Here is a 22,770-nt window from a genome sequence, read left to right on the forward strand (position 1 = left end):
TTACATCAGAGACAAGGTAAGAACTCTATATATGAAAGCTTGCGTTGATCTGATATTTATTTCTACCGCGATTGAGCTATCTGTGTTTTATGTGTATGGCTGTTTGCCGTTGGGTTGCAGGAGGGGGGGTAGGGGGCGCGCCGGTCTAAACCACATTGCATGCGTGCACGAGGAAGGATAATAATAATGATCTAGCATTGATTTCAGGAAGATCCGATAATCAGGCGAAAAATTACAACGTGTTTATTGAATTACACAAAAACGCTGTTTTCGTGTCTTTTCCCTGGAATTACTCAGAAGCAACCAAACTATATTCATATTCAAAACGGTATAAAACGGAAATGTACGGATGAAAAAAGAATCTGTTTTTTGCACGTTACCAGAAGCAACTCACTGAGACTCGACGGCGTTATTAGACCCATAGCTATACTATATAATATAGGTATAGCTCTACAAACTACCGTAATTCCTCTAATAGTAACCGGTATTCAATTAAAAACCGGGTCTCTATTAATGACCGGGTGCGCTGTTGAGCTAAGCAATTATAAGCCGGCCTCCTAATACAAGCCGGGTTTCATGTATATTAGAGGAATTACGGTATTTCCCTCAACGGATTTACCATAGGCAATATATTTTGTTATTGTTGTTATATGCTGGCCTGGCTGTGCAGTAAATACCATATAATGGTATGGTGTTAATGTTTACCAAGAGAGTAAGCCTACCTCAGAATTGTATAAAATGAAGTTATTATTATTATTATTATTATACCAGTATTGTGATTGCACTATTTTACTTTATTTAACTTTTTTTGACCACCTGTAATTGCACTGTTTACTACCGTATTTCATACAGTACTTGGTTTCAATAAATGAACCCAGTACATTTTACTGGGTTCAAACAGACACAAAATGTTGATTTATTCATTATGATCTGTTTGAAAATTAGAAATATAGGCCTCTCTCTTATACATGCCTCCTCCTAATACAAGCCTGGTATCCGCTACAGTTGAAACAAATACAAGCCGGGGTTACTATTAGAGGAATTACGGTACATCTACATTTACATGGGGTTAATGGACGGTAAGGAAGGGGTCACTTCCCAGAAGGGGCGTGGTACTCAATGTGTTTAGGCCTGTTGGAGAGGAGTTTTTTGGCACAGGGATTATAGTAGAATCTTTTTTTTGTATCAACTTTTTCTCCCCATTTTTCAATTTTTCTCCCATCCCAATTTCATATTATCCTATTCTTCCCTCCTCTGTCTCGAACGTTGCTAGACCATGCCTCTCACTGGTCGGCTGCAATGTGGGCGAAGCCTTGCATCACGTGTCCCCTCCGGTACACGAGGAGGCAGCCGTTGCATCTTTTCATCTTTTCACGATCTCTCAGTGGTGAGGAGTAACGTGTGGGAGGCTCACGCTGCCCCCGATACTTCCTGATTCTGCTGTACAGGCGCACCAACCGACCTGTAGGAGTCGCTGTCCACAACGTCCAATCCCCACCCACCGGCTTTCCCACCCCCTAATACTGCCAATTGTATTAGTATGAACGACCAGCCAAGCCGGAAGCAACGCAGAGAGCTGGGCTCGAACCCAGCATCTCCTGCGTTAGTGGCGAGCGCCTTGCCTATAGTAGACATTTTGAAGCAGGCAGGGACCATGGACTCAGCCAGGGATAGATTGAATATGGATGTAAATACTGGGGCCAGCTGATTTGCACAGGACTTAAGTATTCGTCCTGTTATCCCATCTGGGCCAGCTGCTTTTCGAGTATTCACGCCCATGAACATTAATCTCACGCTGTGTTCCGTCAATGAGAGAGTGTGCCCCCCCCCCGCAGATGAACCTCCCCGCTGCAGCCGGTGCGTCAGTGAGCTAACGTCGCCACTGCTTGCTCCAAAGTCCAAACCGTGCGTAAAAGGAGTTGAGTTCATCCGCGAGAGAGGCATCAGCACTCACTATTGAGGGGGGGCTGACTTTATGGGGCAACTTACTCCTTGGAATAAACCTGAAGTTACAGGTCTTGGTGTTATCATGGACTCAGATCCAAGCTTTAAGTCCCATCAAGAAAATGACAAAAACATCATTCTTTCAGCTTAGAAACATAGCTACGACCATTTATAAATCAAAAGGACGCTGAAAAAGTGATCCATGCCTATATTTTAAGCCGACTTGACTACTGTACTCTTTATTGGCCTCCTGGGGGGGAAAAACACAGAGAGACTCCTGCTCATTCACTCGCAGCGAGGCTATTAACTAGAACCAAGAGAGGAGAGGAGACTAGGGACTATAAAGGAGACTAGCTCCGGCGGGTGGGTGGCGCAGCGGACTAAGCGCTCGTCACCAACGCGAGAGACACTGGTATCGAATCCGGCTGTCAGCGTTGCCTCCGGCTTGGCCGGCCGTCATACTGGCTCAATTGGCAGAGTCAGCGGCAGGGAAGCCGGTGGGTGGGTCCGGGTCGTTGTAAACAGCGACTCCTACAGTTCGGTCGAGGCGCCTCCACAGCGAGGGAAGGATCTGGAGGGAGGTAGTGTGACCTTCCACACGTTACACCCTCTCAGTGAGAGTCCACGCTGCCAGGTGAAAAGAAGTGGTGAACTTAAGTTTAAAAAAATATATATAAAAAAAAAACGTAAGTTTAAAAAAAGAAAAGAAGTGGTGGGCTGGGTACACATGTGTCGGAGGAAGCATGTGATAGTCTCCGCCCTCCCAGACCGATGGTAGGGGGTAGAGTGCGCAACGACCAGGAAGGGGATTGGGAATTGGCATAACGACTAACATTGGGAGGGGAGAAAAGCGGAAAAAGATAATAAATAATTTTTTTTTAAAGGAGACTAGCTCACTAAATATGTTCAAAAGTAAGCTAAAAATATATCTCTTCACCATAGCCTTTTAATATATTCTGCCACTTAGACATTACATCCACACTGATTATTGTATTGTAAATTAGATTTGTTTTATTGCCTGCTTTGTTTTTACCCTTTTCTTATTTTCTGTACTACCTTTATTCAGTTAATGTTTACTGTTGTCAAGCACTTTGGGCTGCAATTATTTTATGAAAGCTGTTGTGCAAATAAAGTTTATTATTAATATTATTATTATTATTATTATTATTAAACAGTGTTGTATGAATAAAATAATAATAATGGCTATAACAGATCAAATACATGTTGCTAAGGAACATCTTATCTTATCATTGGCTAACACTGACTCATACAAACAATGATCCGACAAACTGAACAGGGGAAGCAAACATAATACACATGGGGATAACGACAATTGGGAAACACCTGGGATGATTACAGACAAGACGCAGCTGGGGACAACTCAGACTAACATACAGTAGAACTAGAAGGACTAGACATACTGAACATAAAACGACCATACCTAGACAGTGACACACACAACAACTAGAGGACCTAGGCAGAAACACAATACAAATAACTGAACCTAGACAAGAGAAACACAACACATGGACCAACTAAAGCTACTGTAAACAGATAAACATAAGCAGGAGGGCGGGTCCATGGGCAGGGACTGGTGACAGATTGGGACAAGTTAAGACTTGTATTTTGTCTCACTGGCATAGCAGCCAGACATCACTGCTTCACTCCCTTCCAGAGCATATTACTTGACTGTGTGGTGAGTGGGTTTTGTCAAGGGAAGGAACAAGAGTGAGCAACCTGACTCGTTTCAGGGAACTCAATCTATTCTGATCATTCTAATTGGAATTCATGAGTGGAAGAGGTTTGATAAAGTTTTACCAGCATGCACCACTGGTGATTTGGCACGTACCAAATAGTGCTGCACGATTAATCTAATCACAATTGCGATGTCAGCCTGTGCAATTATATAACCGCAAAAAAGGCTACCATTTGCGATTTAATTAAATAAATTTGCATGTGTGTGTGCTGAATGCATGCGAGTGAATGCCTGCAACTTCTCGCATTAAATGTTTAAATACAAGCCATTAATTAAGCATTACATCACGCCCAGGAGTGTGTTATAAGAATTAGATCATGCCTAGGGGTGGTTGTTAGGCCCGAGGCGCAGCCGTCGTTAGACCCCCCCTAGGCATGATCTAATTCTTATAACACATGACTACAAGTGGTGTAATGTCTTTTATACAATTGCCGAATTCATCCAACCTTATTGCTATACAATAAACACACAGTAATTGAAGCATAATGGAGATTTATTCACAAAACCATCTGCAGAAAAAGTAGGTAAAAAAAGAAAGAAAATAAGTTGCGTCTGTGTCTAGAAGCAGCTCGGAGGTGCGGTGCTTCAAAGCATGCCATCTAACAGTGAAGTTACCGCTTGTTATTTGATTGATTGATTGATTGATTGATTGATTGATTGAAGATTGTATTACCAGATTGCAGAATGGGTACAATACAGTAAGGCTCAATACACACAATTGTTAAGGGGATGCAGACCAGAGAAAGACTTTTGTCTTGTTTACATCAGGGTCCCCCATTTTCAATGCATCATAACATATATGACATACAGATAGACAGTGCTACATCTGTATACTGGGCCACTGTTGAACCACAGCTGTGTGTTTCAGTAGAGGATCATGCTGTTGAACCACAGCTGTGTTTGTGTTTCAGTAGAGGATCATGCTGTTGAACCACAGCTGTGTTTGTGTTTCAGTAGAGGATCATGCTGTTGAACCACAGCTGTGTTTGTGTTTCAGTAGACGATCATGCTGTTGAACCACAGCTGTGTGTTTCAGTAGAGGACCATGCTGTTGAACCACAGCTCTGTGTTTCAGTAGAGGACCATGCTGTTGAACCACAGCTGTGTGTTTCAGTAGAGGATCATGCTGTTGAACCACAGCTCTGTGTTTCAGTAGAGGACCATGCTGTTGAACCACAGCTGTGTGTTTCAGTAGAGGACCATGCTGTTGAACCACAGCTCTGTGTTTCAGTAGAGGACCATGCTGTTGAACCACAGCTCTGTGTTTCAGTAGAGGATCATGCTGTTGAACCACAGCTGTGTGTTTCAGTAGAGGATCATGCTGTTGAACCACAGCTGTGTGTTTCAGTAGAGGACCATGCTGTTGAACCACAGCTGTGTGTTTCAGTAGAGGACCATGCTGTTGAACCACAGCTGTGTGTTTCAGTAGAGGATCATGCTGTTGAACCACAGCTGTGTTTGTGTTTCAGTAGACGATCATGCTGTTGAACCACAGGACCCTGATGTAAACAAGACGCAAGTCTTTCTCTGGTCTGCATCCCCTTAACAATTGTGTGTCTGTTAATAAAGTTTTCAATCAATCAATCAATCAATCAATCAATCAATCAATCAGCTGTGTGTTTCAGTAGAGGATCATGCTGTTGAACCACAGCTCTGTGTTTCAGTAGAGGACCATGCTGTTGAACCACAGCTGTGTGTTTCAGTAGAGGATCATGCTGTTGAACCACAGCTGTGTGTTTCAGTAGAGGACCATGCTGTTGAACCACAGTGTGTTTGTGTTTCAGTAGAGGATCATGCTGTTGAACCACAGTGTGTTTGTGTTTCAGTAGAGGATCATGCTGTTGAACCACAGCTGTGTGTTTCAGTAGAGGATCATGCTGTTGAACCACAGCTGTGTGTTTCAGTAGAGGATCATGCTGTTGAACCACAGCTGTGTGTTTCAGTAGAGGATCATGCTGTTGAACCACAGCTGTGTGTTTCAGTAGAGGACCATGCTGTTGAACCACAGCTGTGTTTGTGTTTCAGTAGACGATCATGCTGTTGAACCACAGCTCTGTGTTTCAGTAGAGGATCATGCTGTTGAACCACAGCTGTGTTTGTGTTTCAGTAGAGGACCATGCTGTTGAACCACAGCTCTGTTTCAGTAGAGGACCATGCTGTTGAACCACAGCTCTGTTTCAGTAGAGGATCATGCTGTTGAACCACAGCTGTGTGTTTCAGTAGAGGATCATGCTGTTGAACCACAGCTCTGTGTTTCAGTAGAGGATCATGCTGTTGAACCACAGCGCTGTGTTTCAGTAGAGGACCATGCTGTTGAACCACAGCTCTGTGTTTCAGTAGAGGACCATGCTGTTGAACCACAGCTCTGTGTTTCAGTAGAGGATCATGCTGTTGAACCACAGCCCTGTGTTTCAGTAGAGGACCATGCTGTTGAACCACAGCTGTGTGTTTCAGTAGAGGACCATGCTGTTGAACCACAGCTCTGTGTTTCAGTAGAGGACCATGCTGTTGAACCACAGTGTGTTTCAGTAGAGGATCATGCTGTTGAACCACAGCTCTGTGTTTGTGCTTCAGGCCCAGGAGCATGGGTGAGCAGCAGGAGCAGAACGAGGAGACAGGCCTGCTCACAGCGCACGACCTGGAGGCCTCCAAGGACGATGACACACATGGGCCCCCACACTTCAGGCAGGTCACACACTTACACGCACACACACACCTACATACTACACACCCTCTTTATTTTGCTACTAAATTATCTCTCCATCTTTCTCTCTCAAGCACAAACAACCACATACACACATACACCATCTGTATTGTGTGCATGGTCATGGGGTAGAGCCTGAGGAGATTTATTTACTTATTTTCAGCTTTTATTTGAGTTCTATTATGATCATGTGAAAGTGAACCACTCATTCAGGTACACACCCACACACACACACACACACTAGATCTGTCCCCGAAGCCTGTTTTTGGGATTCGAACTTCGCCAGGGTTTTTTGAACGGACGTTCAAACCATCGTTTTTAATCATGCAAAAGATTTGCTCCTAAATAATTTTTCTGGTCTAGTACTGTCGAGTCTTGACTTTAGGCACATAGCACACATGTACGCATATAACGTAGCACATATAACGTAGCACATATAACGTAGCGCATATTTCTGCAGTTATTAACACTTTAAGTGCCGAAAACGTGTTTAGTCGTCCTTCCCCGCCATGCTCAAGTTGCCGAGGACGCCGTAACTCGTCTTTGATATCAATATTTCAAAAATCTGTGATCGGATTCATATTTCCCATCCGCTGGCCTGAGACCCACCAAAAAGTCCCACTGAACCCTCTAGCGGTTCAAGAGCGCCATCTGGTGGCCGATCGGCGCAATCGCCAAAGAGGAAGTTACTTGGACGATGTGCTATTCACCCATATTACTTCCGGGCACTCGGTATGGGTTGCGGCACTCTAGCTCGTCACAATACATAGCAATCCGTTGCCAATAACTCGATAAACATGATTTGGACGTATATACTATTATACAAGCTGGAAATGGACCCAATATTTCTACATCCCATAATAAGAAAATGTCTGTTCCACGCTCATCGCCCAACGGCGCGAGGAAGATACGGTAAGATTCAGCGTTATTTTTCAATGTCTCCTATACTAACTGATCTGATGAACATATGACCCACACTAGATGAATGGTATAATGTTGCCCACGGAATTATAAACGCCCCCTCACCCATCCGGTCGACATCAGATGACGTGTAGTAACTTCTAGAACCATGTCTAGTTGGAATTTTTTATATCGCGCCGATTGCCATCAAACTGTATTTCATCATCAATATAATGCATTTGGGGCTATATATCACGTTCTGGAGAAAGCTGCAGAAAGAGATGAAAACATACTTATACATTAGACCATACTTTAGTATGAATATGTGAATGAAAAAGTTTATGTTGCTTCACCCTGAACAATACATATAAGACATTGAATGGGCCCTAATAATGGCAATGTAGCAATAGAATTTAAAAAGTTATAGCCCTGCAAAGAAGGGGTACTTCTCCATAGACAAATAGAGCTGGCAACCTATGGTATATCATGAATTTAGCCTTAGGCAATCAAAGTGTTAAGAGTAGTAGTACTCTGGGGGAGCTCCAGTAGCTCACCGCATATCTCGGCGCTATTTCTGCGTCGGGGAAAACCGTGCTCGTCACGGATCTGGTGGACACGAGTTCGATTCCCGGACCCGCCGTCATTTATCAGAATGTCTTCCCTTGCTCTACATCCCGTTTCAACCTGTTTCTGTCGGTCATGCTTGACCAGAAAAGCGATAAACGCTAAAAAAGAAAGTAAAAAAAAAAAAAAAATAATAGTAGTACTCTTACTGGTTAGGGGAGGCTTCAATAACGTTTGGATGGTAATCCATTTTGTGAATCCATTTGTTGAAACAACATCTTTGTTGGCCGACGGCTCCTGCTATCTTAACGTTAGCAAGCTAACCGTGTGAGTCTGACTTAATTAACGTGCATAACATACCTGTGTAACGTTAAGTAACTTGTGTTCCGCTAGGAAAGTTCAGCATCACTGCATACACTTGGTTTAATCCAAACGTCCATTCGGAAACGTTGTATTGCATGATTGATTAATTTCCTGATAATGTATGACGGTGACCCCTCCTCATCTCGACTAGACTGTGTTGTTGTGTCTGTGTTCGTGAGTGACTTTCGAATGATTGTAAACACAACATAGTACTGTAATATTCTGATATATATCACATTCTGATATATATTTTTTGTGTAAAATAAATAAATAAATAAATAAAGACAAAAAATAAATAAATAAAAAGAAACAGAGGTTCGAACCCATTAATTATGATTTGAATGCCAACGTAACGAATGAAGGTCCGAACGTTTGGGCTCAACCCTAACACACACACACTAACTAACTAACTAGAATAATTCACTCAGTAGAGTACAGTCCTCCCCACGTTTCTGTTACTTTTACAAACTCAGTAGATGACAGAAACAAGAGTCAGACCACGGCTATGAAGGTGGTGCTTGAGGCCACGGGGTCAAATCAACAGGTTCCACCTTCTAGGGATCGTGATTATTGACAGCAAATCTTGTTTGAGTAATGTGTCAGAAGATGTGCTCATTTGAAGATTTTACATTTAGCCTGATGGTGGCTAGAGGAAAGTTCATGGTGTCACCAACATTGATATACTTCTTCCTCTTGGGGTCATGAATGTGCACAACAAATCTTTTGGCAATTCGAGCGTTACTTTTTGAGACTTTTATTCTTGGTTTGGTCTGATGGTGTTACCAAAATAAGTAGGTGTTTTCATTTAGTGTCATTGAGTTAGTGGTGCACGATATATCGGCCGCCGATATAACATCGGCCGGTATGGTAATTTTTTTACACATCGGTATCGGTCCGATATCAAAATAGGGCAGATTTTAATTAAAAAAAAAATATATATATATATATTTATTTTTTACTATTTATTTTTATCTAACATGTTTTGGTCTTAAATTGTTTAAAAATATCAGTCATTTCTGAAAAAAAAAAAAAAAAAAAAAAATGCGTTTTGGAAAATAGCTCTTTATTTGATTATCATAAAAAGTGTTTTCTATACAGAGATATCGACATCGGTAAATATCGGTATCGGCCAGAACAGCAATATTAATATCGGTTATCGGTATCGGCCACAATTTTCACATCGGTGCATCACTACATTGAGTATTTTGTGACTGTACAATAGGGCTTGTGTTTGTTTAAAGGGGAACTATCTTAAAAATTGGCTTTTTCAGTGTTTTAGCATTGTTTCCTAGCTATGTGGACTTATATTAATAGGATCTATGTCTCTAATTCTCATATTGGCGCATTCTTCCAATTCTCCTCTCACAATATTCACCCTCACTGAACTGAGTAATCTGAAAATGTGCATATATGTGATGTCAGAGGTTTCTCAGCTGCATAATAATGTGGCAGTTGATGTGGCAGTTGCCACCAGGCCACACAGTGGTTGGAGCCCAGCCTCAAAACGGCTTAAGATCTTGAGGTAGAAAAATGCTGTTTTTGAGTACTTGATTAGAAATACAAAACAATGAATTTTTTTTGAAAAAAACCTTACAGAGGTGTTCCATAGACTCACAGGAATTGTGTAAAAGTGCCCAAATAGTGAAAGAAATAGTAAAATAGTTCCCCTTTAAATATATATATATTTTTTAATAAGTTCTCTGAATCCACAGACCAACGCGTCACTTCTCGCGTTTCCACGGGAGCGCGCTTGAGACTTTGTTTATACTTTGGCATAAGAAAGAAGGCGTCGTGTCAGATTTACCGAATGGACTAAGAGCCTGTGATTTATACCTGTCCTTAAATTGCGAGTAGCAATGGTCTAATATATTCTCGCCTCTGGTATGACAAGTCGCTTGCTGATTTAAGATTCACCCTGTTAAAGTCCCCCGCAACCACAATGGCAGCGTCTATGTTAGCTGTCTTGATTTTGTTTAAGTTACCTCGTCTTGTCGTGAAGCTCTGAAAGTGCTGCCCCAGTGTTGGCTTGAGGAGGAATAATAGACTCCAATCAAGATGACCAACGTTAATTCTCTCGGGATGAATGGTCGACACTTGATGGATATATAATCCAGGTTGGCCGAGCAGTGGTTCGATAGTTCCTTCACGTTCCCCGGATCGCACCAGAAGTAAAAAGTACTTTGTTTTTGAAAAACATGAAAGACCATTACAGCAGCAAATAATGCAATGAAGCAGAGTCATTTGAGCAAGCGTTTCGCTCCTCTCCCCCCGAAATATAAATCAGTATGTCTATTTCACCGGTCGTCTAGTGTTTTAGTGAGCCAGAGTGAATTTGCGAGGGCGCGCACCCGTAGGCTGGTTAACATTATTAACTAACATGATTTATTTATTTGGAAGACACTTGGTACTTAGTAGGTAAGTATTTCCCCATTTATGACAACGATTGTAGGTTAGGCTACAGTTTGTTATGAATGTTTTTTTTTGTGTAAGCTTTTATCACATTTCAGAATGTTGAGGGACAAATGGATAGATTATCAAACATGTTTGAAATAGTTTCGGGACTCCTACGACGTTAGAATTTGTTTCTTATCACGATCGTGGGTAAACTTGCATGTCTTAATAAAAGAAAATATATATATTGTGACCCGGTGGTGTTCAGGCTCGACACGGACCAAAACAAACAATTTTAATGTCCACACAAGCACAATTTCAATAAATAAAAGATATTTATTGATTAACAGCACAAATCCGATCGGCAATAGAGTAGTCGAATAACAGTCCAGGGTCAAAACACGTATCAGGCTCTCGTACAAAAAGGGAATGTTAAATACTCAGGGTTTGTCTTCCAGTCCAGGGTCAGTTTCACAAGGGGGTATCTCAGCCAGTCCAGGGTCCAGTACCACGAACACCTTCTCGCTTTCACCTCTCCTTTCAACTACCTCTCGCCTCACAAACTCCGTATCACACTCTCTCTCTGCTCTCTGCTCCTTCCTCACCTCCACTCAACTCCACTCTGTCTCTCCTAGGGTTTTATGCTATGTGTGTCTGGTGTGTGTGTGGGATGTGGGTGATCACGTGGTGCACAGGTATATTCCATCAGTCCTAATCAACTCCTTAATGAACTCTCCTCTGGCCCTGGCAGTAGTATCTCCCTTCCTCCACGTAGCCATGGGACGGGGGATGATATCTGCCACAATATATAAAAAAATATATATAATAATCAAAAAAGAAAAAGAAAAGTGCGGTACCACTGCATCCCGCCACACACTAAGTTTGCCTTTGAGAACCAATGGTTCTCGAGCCGTAACGGCACATGGGGCAGGAGCCTATCTCCTGTTTCCGTAGCGTGAGGCAGCTTGATGTACAAGTACACCCCTTGGGCATGACGCTAGTATGTCACACACTAAACCGTGGTGAAAACATTTCATACCGCGACAGCCCTACTGTACAACAAACGGGTCAGGAGATCATTTGAAAATTTTACATTTTACCTGATGGTGGTGCTAGAGGAAAAGTCATGGTGTCACAAACATCAAAAAGTGTCTTCCTCATGGGGTCATGAATATGCACAGCATATTTTGGCCTGATGGTGGCGCAAGAGGAAAGGTCACAAGGTCACAAAATCCAATAAGGCTCTTCCTCAGAGTTAGGAATGTTTTATTTATTTATTTATTTCATCATAACAGTAATAATAGAAGGCAAGGGATGATGTCATGAATATGCACAGCAAATTTCATGCCAATCCAGATTCCAGCCATGACTTTTTGAGATACACACACAGGTGCAAAAGCATAACACAAACGCATACGATTACGCACACACACACACACTCCCTATGATATACTCGATAGACGGTGCAAAGTGTAATATACATATTTTCATTTCCAAAATTAATAGCATTTTATTTTCTCTAATATGCTGTGATAGTGTAATTGCTGTATTTGCTGAAGCTATACCATCTGGAAAATATTATAATCCATCATACTGTGTGTGTGTGTGTGTGTGTGTGTGTGTGTGTGTGTGTGTGTGTGTGTGTGTGTGTGTGTGTGTGTGTGTGTGTGTGTGTGTGTGTGTGTGTGTGTGTGTGTGTGTGTGTGTGTGTGTGTGTGTGTGTGTGTGTGTGTGTGTGTGTGTGTGTGTGTGTGTGTGTGTGTGTGTGTGTGTGTGTGTGTGTGTGTGTGTGTGTGTGTGTGTGTGTGTGTGTGTGTGTTATATAAAACGGATTTGAGGCGGGGGCATTGTAATCTGTTCTCGGCTGGGATTTGGCAGTGAACCATGTTGTGGTGTGTGTTGTTAGTATTGTGGAATATTTTAAATGAGTCAAGACAGTGAACTGTAGAAATTCAGATGAGTCAAATTGTATAAAAAATAGAACATTTATTTAACGTTTATTTCTGTGGCCACAGACAAATTATCCTCAGTTTACAATCAGAGACGAGTCTAACCACAAGCGTCTGACCAGAAAGTGAGAAAGAGCTCTGGTCAGACTTAGTACCAGCTGGGAATGACAAGACTGATATGAAGAAGAAAAAGATGTGATTGTCATGACATATCTAAGTCAAGCTGTTCAGGGCCTTGGCCGTTGTTTTAAGAACACTGTTAAGACTGTCAGCCTCGTGTCTAACTATATTAACTAGTCAAGGCTGTACAGAGAATATGTATTTAAACAGAGCTTATGAACATGATAATATTTTCGACCACATTCCAACCTCTTGATCAATAAACTTGATCAAAAAGAACTAGAAAATGTTATCACTACAAAAAAACATCAATCATTAACTCATTCCCCGCCAACAACGATTATACTCGTTATTGGCCGCCAATCGTTGAACACCAACAACGAGTATACTTGTTATTTGATCGTTATTTCTTTTATTCGATATTTCTATTCATTACAGGCCCACTGACTCGGGGGTTAACATTGGGAATCGCATTGAGAATGCCTAGGTGTAATACCGGCCGCATCACGCTAGGCGGCGGTATCGAGCACCCTTTCTAACATTGTATCCTGGGCCCTATTCCCCGTACCTGGTTCAACTAAGTCGATCAAGAGTCCCATTATCCAGATTCAATTAACCCGATGTTTGAAGCCGGGATTTTCCTGTTCCTCGAAGGTGGATTCAGTCTCGTTAACTCGAACCAGACTTGAGACCCAGGATAAGTGCGCGCGGCCGCTTCAGTTGAAAAGCCAGCACGTATCGATAGCAGAGATCCTGATTTTCTAACGGCATTGATTGATTAATTGATTTAAAACTTTATTAACAGATTGCAGTACGGCTCAATAGCCTCGCCGACAAGTTAAATGCGTTATCTATAGGCTAATTTTAAGTCCCTCATTACCCCAATCAATCAGATTATATTTCTTTAAACTTGCCTGCTGGCTGTAGGTTTATGGATTGAATAATCAAATGAGATCTTGCTAGCGAAAATAATTAGTTAAACTGTTATACAGAATAAGGATACGGCTCTCTTACCCATTGATTGATGTATGGTGGATCTTTTACTTATCTGCACTGTGGTGTCACGGTTTGTGGTTTTGACTTTCACGCAGACGTCCCGGGTTCGAATCCCACTTCTCCTAGTCTTTTCCTTCTTTTTGCAATGTAGGAATAATTCAATTTGGTGCACGTTGAGAGCTATATAAAGAATGACATCCTCAATGCATGTAGATTTATAATATTTTAACTTAAAACTAGGCTACTTTTGCGTATAATCATTAATATTATATTCCAAAAAATTATATTGGAAACGCGGGGTTTCGAACACCGGTCGCCCAGTTGCCAGGATTGAGCACTACCGCTGCGCCACTGTGCCAGACGGGATATATTCATTGTTTATCCATTAATGGACGAGAGACCCGTGTTTAGAATATCTTTTCTTTTGAATGAAGTTTTATCTCTTTATTCTCAAATGCATTAATGTGACGTCAACGGCTCATTCAATTTCTCGAATCCGTCAAACAGCGCATCTCATCAGACATTTTAATCCCAGTTACAATATCACACAAAAACCACAATCCACGCATAGACACTTCAATTTTATGCTTGAATGAAACACAATCCGGGCGCTCCGTTAAGCAAATCTACAGCGGAGAATATATGAAACTAATCAGAGCCAAACGGCCGATAGGTTTCATTCATTAAAAATATCCCCGCGGGATTCACATTTGCAATGCGCCGTTATTAAAATAACCACATGCAGCGTGTATCGCGACTCCGAGCGCCGTATATGACGTGCATTATTTTATTTAGGACAAAGTAAATCTATAGGCTCAATATGATTTATTATCAGCATTTAGTTCTATTATTATACATTTCAAAAGCCCCCTCTAGGCCAACACAGCCTGAAATCCAAAGGGAGAAAAATGTGGCTTTTGAGTACTTGATTATAAATATAAAACAATGATTTTATTTTTATTTTTTAAACCTTACAGATGTGTTCAATAGACTCACAGGAATTGTGTAAAGTTGCCCAAATAGTGCAAGGAATAGCAATGCATGTCCCCTTTAATAATTCTTTCTCTGCTTCCATTTTCCACGCTTTTAAAAATGTTTGTCTGTTCTTAAAAGAAATTTCCATTCACACAGTTTTTTCTAACTTAACCCCTTAAAACAATCTTCCATTTACTTAGGTATGTATTTTTAGGTGGCTTTTTTTTAGAAAATAGGGCTAGGGCATAACAGGTTAAAACAAAATCCAAACACAGTGTTGGGCAGCGTCTATATTAAAGGAAGCCCAAGAGTGCTTCCGCATTGGCGTTTTGTGCTCTGATTGGCAGAGCGCGCGCATGCGCATGAGCCGCGACGCGCTCCTCTAGCCAGGAATCGAAACTCCGTTTAAGCTCCAGAGAGCGAGGCTGAAAATCCGCAGTTCTTGCCCCACTGATGGTAGCCGAATCCCGGATCCGAGTTTTCTGATGAATACCCCCAAAATATGGAGGTCCCGAACGCAATTAAGTATTGATTACGCCGTAACGAATCATTCAAAAAATATACCGTTAACTGGAGTATGTTGTTTCTTTACATGTTGGATTAGAGAATTAGTTTGTCATGACAATCCAATAAAAAATTGCGATTTACCCGGTGGTACAATGAACGGTGGGGCTGGGCTGGGGCGCACGGTGCTCCCCACGGACGCGCGCGAGGATGAGCGCGCGTCCGTGGGGAGCACCGCGCGCCCCAGCCCAGCCCCACCGTTCATTGTACCACCGGGTAAATCGCAATATTTTGCTATGCGGGCGCCAGTTGTTGCTATGCGGGCGCCAGTTGTCTGTTACGAAGGCCGGCCCCAGATTGGGGTCCTCTGCTCGGCCTCTTAGGCAGCGGACAGAGGGTCCTGGTCTGATGCCCATAACGGTCAAACTAGTGGGCCGCGACCGAGATCTGGTTTGAACCCGGGGTTCTCTGGACGAGCGGATGCTTCTCTGTCCCGTGAAGGCCCCATCTTTCACATGAATGTGAGAGTACACCCTAAACACGAGGAAATGTGGGTCTGGATCTTCTTTATCGGTAGTTCCATGCTCAAGTCGGCTGCAGCCCGTATGGGAATTGTGCCAACTCCGCTGTATGTCTGGTAAATCACAGTTGAAAACTGTGTTGACATTTCTTTTTCTCTTCTCTCTTAGGATGAGGAGGGTTTCAGGCGGCGGCCTGTCTGAAGTGTGGCTTGTTATGTCGTTGTGTACAGTTCAGGTGATAGCTGCTTAGCTTGCGTGCTAGTTTGTGGCCTACTGTTAGCCAGTCAGCTGTTAGCTGCGGCGCTAACTCGTTGTGTTCACTAGGCTAGGAAACGTTAGCTTGTTGCTATCAGTCGGGAGCGGCTGTTAGCTTAATGCGACACTGTTGAACGTTACTGTGAGTATAACAAGCCTTAAACACTCGACGTCATCTTTGACAGAGGATGTTAGTCGAACCTACACCGGGTGCCATGCCAGCGAGGACTTCGTCAACATGGAGAACGGCGGCTGGGTGGCGCAGCGGACATTACCCTCGTCACCAACGCAGGAGACGCCGGGTTCGACTTCGGCTGTCCCGTTATCCAGTGTTGCAGTCCTCTCGGCCTGCGCTCAGGGTGGAGGTAGGAGTCCTGACCGGACTTTAAACACTTCTTCTTTCCTTCCCTTCTAAATGTTTTGTAATAACAATGTTTTCCAAAACGTGTGTTGCTGCAATACATTGAGGATACGACGCGTGTTGTGTGTGAATTGTCTTGTCGCCTGGTATAGCTTCTCTCTACCTAGGAAATCGGCGTTGTTTTTTACGTGTGTAAAAATTAACTGGTTTAGTTGTGATGAGAACATGTGTGTTCATGTAACGTTAGTAACGTGGTTGAACTCACAACTAAGTGGGTTAATTAACCTATGAAGCTATGCTTAGTGACATGTGATTGAGGAATAAATTCTTCTCTCAGCTTGTGATGACAATGAACAGCATGTTCACATATTAACAGGGGTACCTGTTCAACCTGGTCGTATCAAGGGTAAGGTAGGAGGGGTGACTAGGGATGGGTACCGAATTCGGTTCTTTTGAGGTACCGAACCGAAACACGTCGGTACTACCGAGTATCGATTCAAGTGAGATACAGAGATTTTTTATTTATTTTTTTTTTACCTTTTTTCTTTTCATGTCAACGTTCACACGCACAATATATGCTTACCTAGGATTTGACTTGATTCAACAACAAAGCAGTTGGAGCAATGGCAAGCTGAAAACTGTCGAAATTGTAGTTATTTGAAGTTAGGATTTTTTTTTACGACTGAGGTAGGTAAATAATTTCTTTTTAGACTAAAGTACCGAAAAAGGTACCATTGGGTACCGGTATCGATTCACAGGTACCGGTACCGTATCGGTTCAAATGTGAAAGGTACCCATCCCTAGGGGTGACCCCCCCGGTTTTTCCCTGGGGCTTCCCCCCCTCCTTTGTGGGGATACGATGTAACCCTCAGCTTAAGCTGCTGGGGTTGTGCTTCTGCTTGAGAAACGATTTTTTTCCTAGGGAAAATGTTGTTTGGTCACTATCATGTGTGCTTAGCAAGGCCTGTGTACTTTTGCCATTTTTTGTTGTGATGAAGGGTTGTGTGTGTCGTTGAGATCTACAACTGGGTTAGGTTTTGGTCCACAGAAGCACATGTGTAAGTCTGGTACCGGGGCTCTTAAAGGGGCCCTCTCTGTTCTGTTTTTTCCTTAGTAAAAATCAGATAGCAGGTTAGCACATGAGCTATGTGAAGCTGTTAAATGCTTCATGTAGCATGCTATGACTGGTGTCATGGCTCTACTTTGTCATTACATCGTATCAGGGGTGAGGGGTCATAAAGGGGAGAACTGGTAAACCATTCCTCCCCCTTTTTCTGTTTGGGCAGGGGTTAAAACCCCCTGTCCTTCAGGCTTCCTGTCACGTTGCTGGTTCGGCACGTTACAGGGTAGGGGGGGGGGGAGTTTTCTGGTCCCACGCCCTGAAAGATTGGGCGTGTGCACCGCGGAAATTCCCCCGCCATAGAGTACGTCACTGGGCGCGTTTCTATTGGTAAGACTTCCGTGAGTTGGTCAGGTTCCATGTCATGGTTCTGTTTCAGGGAGTTTCAGAGCCTCCTCCTCACAGAGCTCTTCTTCAGGGAGAAGAGCCTTCTGTGAGTTCGGACCCTCCCTCCCAGTGAGGGAGCCTCCTCAGAGTTTCAGAGCCTCCTCCTCAGATTGTCAAGGTGAGTAGAACTTCGAAAAGGAGTTCTGCTCTGTTGTATGTGTATTCGATTAAATTCAATTCGATTATTATTGAGCTTGGTGGGTGATGCAGCGCAGTAGAGACGTGGTTCTTCTGCGCTGCTCCCTACTGGTAGTGTGTGTATTGGGTCAGAGCCTCCTCCTCTGGTGTCGGAGTTTCTCCTCTGGGAGTTCAGAGCTCCTCCTCGGAGAGTCCTAACCCAATTGTTACATAGCTCAATGCTGCAATATGTCTTTTCAATCTATACAGCTCACGTGGGAAGTCTCTCTGGGGGTTCCCCGTCCTCTCCTTTTTGGAGTAGGTGGACGGGGTATTGTTTAGGGTTTCCCTGACTCCTCGCCTTACAGGTCTGTTGAGTCATGGGTTTCCCCCCGTCATAGGGGTACGTCGCTCACCGTCCCCTCTTATGAAGTGTGGTTGACGGGGTGGTGTTTTCCCTCAGCCGCGTCGCATGGGACCCATGTCCGTATTTTTTTCTTTTTTCTGAAAACATTTCAAATAAAAAAACGGCTTCTTGTCGTTCCCCAGGCGGCTTGGAGGAACGGTATCTGGTGTCTTGTTAGACTATCCATTGATGTGTTTTGGGTCTCGACGTGTACATAGTGCTGGCCCTGGGTGTTTCTGATAGGAATCACGCATGAGGCTTGTGCGCCTTGGTTGCTCATCATTAAAACTGCGTTTTTATGGGGCAACTGGGATGGAGTTTGTCTCTTCCGAGCGCCAGTTTACTAGGTTTGTCTCGACGAATTCTCGTTCATATCTGGGGGATGTTAACGGAATAGATCAAAGCATAGGTAGAGGGGTCTCACGCCCTTGGGGTGGGCCACTGAGCGCGGTACGAACGGGACCGTCTGGGTGGCGCCCTCTATAATGTTTTGGATCGACACGCGTACCTACCCCCCTCCTAGAGTTGGGGATGTCTGTGTGATTAGGGCACGGGACTGGTTCTGGTCACGCCGGTCCAGGTCAGTTAACCCGTTGTCCGCCGGGGACGCAGATCTGCTGTTCTGGTACCCTGAGGAACTTGTACTTTTTTCAGGGGGAAAAATGCCGGGTCGGCCCGGGTGTCACAGGGTTGGGCGTTATGGAGATGTTCGTGGTTGTGCTACGTTTATATAAGCATTATGCTTCAGTCTGTACCTTTTCAGTCACTGTAAAATCAAATATTGTTAAATGATGGTGTATATAATACTGTATTGTATTGTGTGAGATGATGACTGAATAAAACTACTACTACTACTAAATGCAGCCATTTATCATTTAATGCTTTGGTGGCCCTAGTATGCAAGTTTTGTGTTGATCTTGAGACTGAGGTTCAGTCCCAAACTATGAACAATAAGTCTTGACTATTCAGCATTGATTAGGGTTATAGGGTTTGTGTCACTTCCAGGGTTGGAAAAAAAGAAAATGGCAGTGACAATTTTGCGAGACACTCGTGCTTTAAACTCTCTTGTATGCAAGTCAGTTCTTCCTTCCACTAACTGTGTTGTTGTTCTAGGGATGGGCTTGATTCCGCTTTGTGTTCCCCTGCATAAAATGAAATTAGTGTCAGGTTTGGTGTCTGGTGAGGTGAAAGTGTGGGTTCGTCCTGAGCGATGTGGGTAACATGGGTAAACCACCTCCAACCGTATTATCCTCAGCTGAAACTGTCCCTGAGTCTGAGGTGATTCCAGCCTGTGCAGTAACTCGTGCCATGGGCCGTGCAACTCTGATGCAGATCCGGGAAAAGAGGTAGAATCTAAGTTGCCTACTTGGTTCATACCTGAGCCTTTGCAGTCCTTTTCACACAGTGATTTAGTCAAGGAACAGAATTCTGATCCATTTCTAAGTAGGGTTATCCTACTGGAGACCTTAAAAATGTTTCCCAAAGTTATGTACAAAATGACCTTCTTGAGAGAAAATGGGTTCCTCATTGTGACAACTTTGTGGGTGAGCCTGTTCTCCAAATAGTGGTACCCAACAGGTTCAGAGAGTGCCCTTGGGGACACCCATCTGTAGGGGGGCCGACAGGGTGCCTCTCCATTATACTTAATAGGAGCGGTTGTCAAGGTAGGATGACAGCCATGCAAACACAGAGCCTACAACTCCCATTCCTGCGAGAGATGTGAGGAGGATCTGATGGCTGACTGTGTCGAAGGCTGCTGACAGGTCCAGGAGAATCAGAACAGAGGAGAGGCCTTTTGCTCTTGCTAAGTGAAGAGCCTCTGTGACTGCTATGAGGACCGTCTCTGTGGAGTGACCAGTCTTGAAGCCTGACGGATTTGGGTCTAGGAGGTTGTTCTGTAATAGATAATCAGTGAGTCGGTTGGATACGGTGCGTTCAAGTGATTTATAGAGGAAAGAGAGAAGAGAGACGGGGCGATAGTTATCTATGATGACGATGAGGTTCAGGGTTGGTTTTTTGATGAGGGAGAGATAGAGAGATATTGTTGTTAGAAAACTGTGTTTTTGGCCTTTATCAGCCTTCATCTGCCCTTCCGTGAAGTCTCCGCGCTGTGTTGTTTCGTTGGTTGTGAGGCAATCGTTCGGTGGAATTCTGTCCTCCCTCGCACTGGCTGGAACACTGTTTCCCCCGTTAATGCATCCGGACAAACATTTTACTGGAGTCGTCGTCTCTTTATCAGAAAGGATGTTTATTTTCCATAAACATAGCATCTCATACAGAATGAAAGTCTTTGGTGGTATAAGAAACTAGATTAATAGATTCTATCTCTGTCGATCGCTTTGATGGTTCTGCGGCCTGTCCTGTTAGCCGAAGCCTGTCTGTTAGCCTGTAGCTATCTCTCTACCGCGTGGTCTTTTCCCCTCCTCGTTCAGAGGGCCGGATCTCAGCTGCTCGTGTGGTCTGTCTCGCTGTCAACACTCTTCTGGCTCCCTACCGGAAGAACTCACAGCTTAAAGTCTTAAAGTCTCTCTCTCGCGCGCGCAATGTTTTGCTCTTACGTTGTTTTTGCCATCTCGTCCCCCTAGCAACGGCCGTCAACTGCTTCTGACCCATATATATATATATGTATCATTACTAGCAATCTTGGCTATCTCTTCTGAATGTTGACGTCTCCCTGACTCTGTGGGTGACCTTGGCTCTCTGGCTCTTCCCCCACAGGCCCTGCTACAGAGAAATGTCTGCCTGAGAGTTTTAACACATTTAAACTCCAGTCTATATAGATATTTACATTACATACATGTTGTTATAACCATATGAAAACAAGTGATATCCTTCATTGTGCTTAGTCCTTATTCCTGATTGCAGGAATATACTGTAGGTACAGTTTATATCTTGGACCATAACCATAATAATATTATGAGGAATCTGTCCCATTTGCTTTTTATTTTGGATTTAAGCAACAAATTATATATAACAATTCACAATATAAAAAAAGAAATATATACAATAACACAGTTAAATAATATTCAATATATTGCCCAGGCAGATATGCTGTGTTGATTAAGTTTCAAGTTTCTTTATTAGTTGTCATACAGAAATACAGAATACTTTTGCATGAAATGCTTCTTTCTGTTTTGCTCCTGAGAGTGTGCTAGATAAAATAAAAAGATAGTATAAAATAAGTATAATATAAGTATAAAATAGAAAGTCAAGTATGTAAACAAGTGTAAACAAAACAAAAATGTTCAATATACATATATACAGTATATGTACAGTATATACAATGCAGATACAGTACAGTGTAGAAATGGTGAGGTATAGCTTAGCTTGTGGTGGTGAGGTGCACTGAGGTATGAGATTGATGTGCAGATCTCCTTACCAATAAATATAAAGTGTGTTAGTGTCTAAAGTGGGTAAAGTGGGTGCTACAGTGTGTTGTTTATTTAAAGTGAGTGTGTGCATGTGGATGTGTGTGCTGTGGGTGTATTTGAGGGTTTGTATTGTTCATTGAGCATCCTGATGGCCTGGGGATAGAAGCTCCTTCTGAGTCTCTGTGCTTGCCATGAGACTCCGGTATCGCTTGCCTGACCGCAGCAGTTCAAAGAGGCAGTTGTTTGGGTGGCTGGGGTCTTTGATTATTCTCTTAGCCTTACCCATGCAGCGCTTGTTGTAAATGTCTTGGAGAGTGGGAAGCCCCCCTCCAATTGTGTGTTCGGCTGAACGGGCCACTCTCTGTAGTCTGCTACGGTCTTGTGCAGTGCTATTCCCAAACCAGGAGGTGATATTGCCAGTCAGGATGCTCTCTATTGTGCATGAGTAGAAGTTCTTGAGGATCTTCTGACTAGCTTGGAACTTCCTTAGGCGCCTAAGGAAGTAGAGGCGTTGTCGTGCCTTCTTGATAACACCATCAATGTGTGTGGTCCATGTCAAGTCCTTGGATATGTGGACTCAAAGGTACTTAAAACTGTTCACTCTCTCAACCGGTGCCTCGTCGATGCTGAGGGGGCTGTAGTCCCTGACCCCGACCTCCTAAAGTCCACAATAATTTATTTTGTTTTGCTGACGTTCAGGGAGAGGCTGTTCTCTTGACACCATCCCGCTAGAACCTTTACCTCTTCCAGGTAGGCCCGCTCGTCGTTTGCAGAGATCAGGCCAACCACTACTGTGTTGTCAGCAAATTTGATGATTGTGTTTAGAGTTGTTCCGATACCGATACCAGTATCGGAAATGCCGCCGATACTGCCTAAAATGCTGGTATCGGTATCGGCGAGTACCCTCTAATTCTGCGCTCCGATACCATATGACGTAATTTATCAACAACACTGCGGTCTGCTGAGTGAGCATTATAAAACAAACGTGTACTTTTTAACCGACCGTGAAGTAAAGTGTCAATGCTGTTTGTCATTTTAACAGCAGATACTTTCTTAAATGCCATCC

The 22,770-nt window shown here is 43.3% G+C and overlaps 1 protein-coding gene across 1 annotated transcript in view; it reads left to right on the forward strand.

Moving 5' to 3' along the window:
* Nucleotides 1–22,770, forward strand: part of gramd2aa (GRAM domain containing 2Aa) — a gene marked incomplete at its 5' end in the record, with an annotated part of 113,584 nt that overhangs the window by 33,755 nt on the left and 57,059 nt on the right. Inside the window, one exon of the mRNA XM_084337432.1 lies at nt 6,275–6,385. Within this exon, the coding sequence (XP_084193558.1) occupies nt 6,275–6,385 (111 nt within the window). The remainder of the gene's footprint in view (nt 1–6,274; nt 6,386–22,770) is intronic.

This window comes from Notolepis coatsorum (assembly GCF_963971535.1).
Source record: "Notolepis coatsorum genome assembly, chromosome: 20".
Classification (NCBI taxonomy): domain Eukaryota; kingdom Metazoa; phylum Chordata; class Actinopteri; order Aulopiformes; family Paralepididae; genus Notolepis; species Notolepis coatsorum.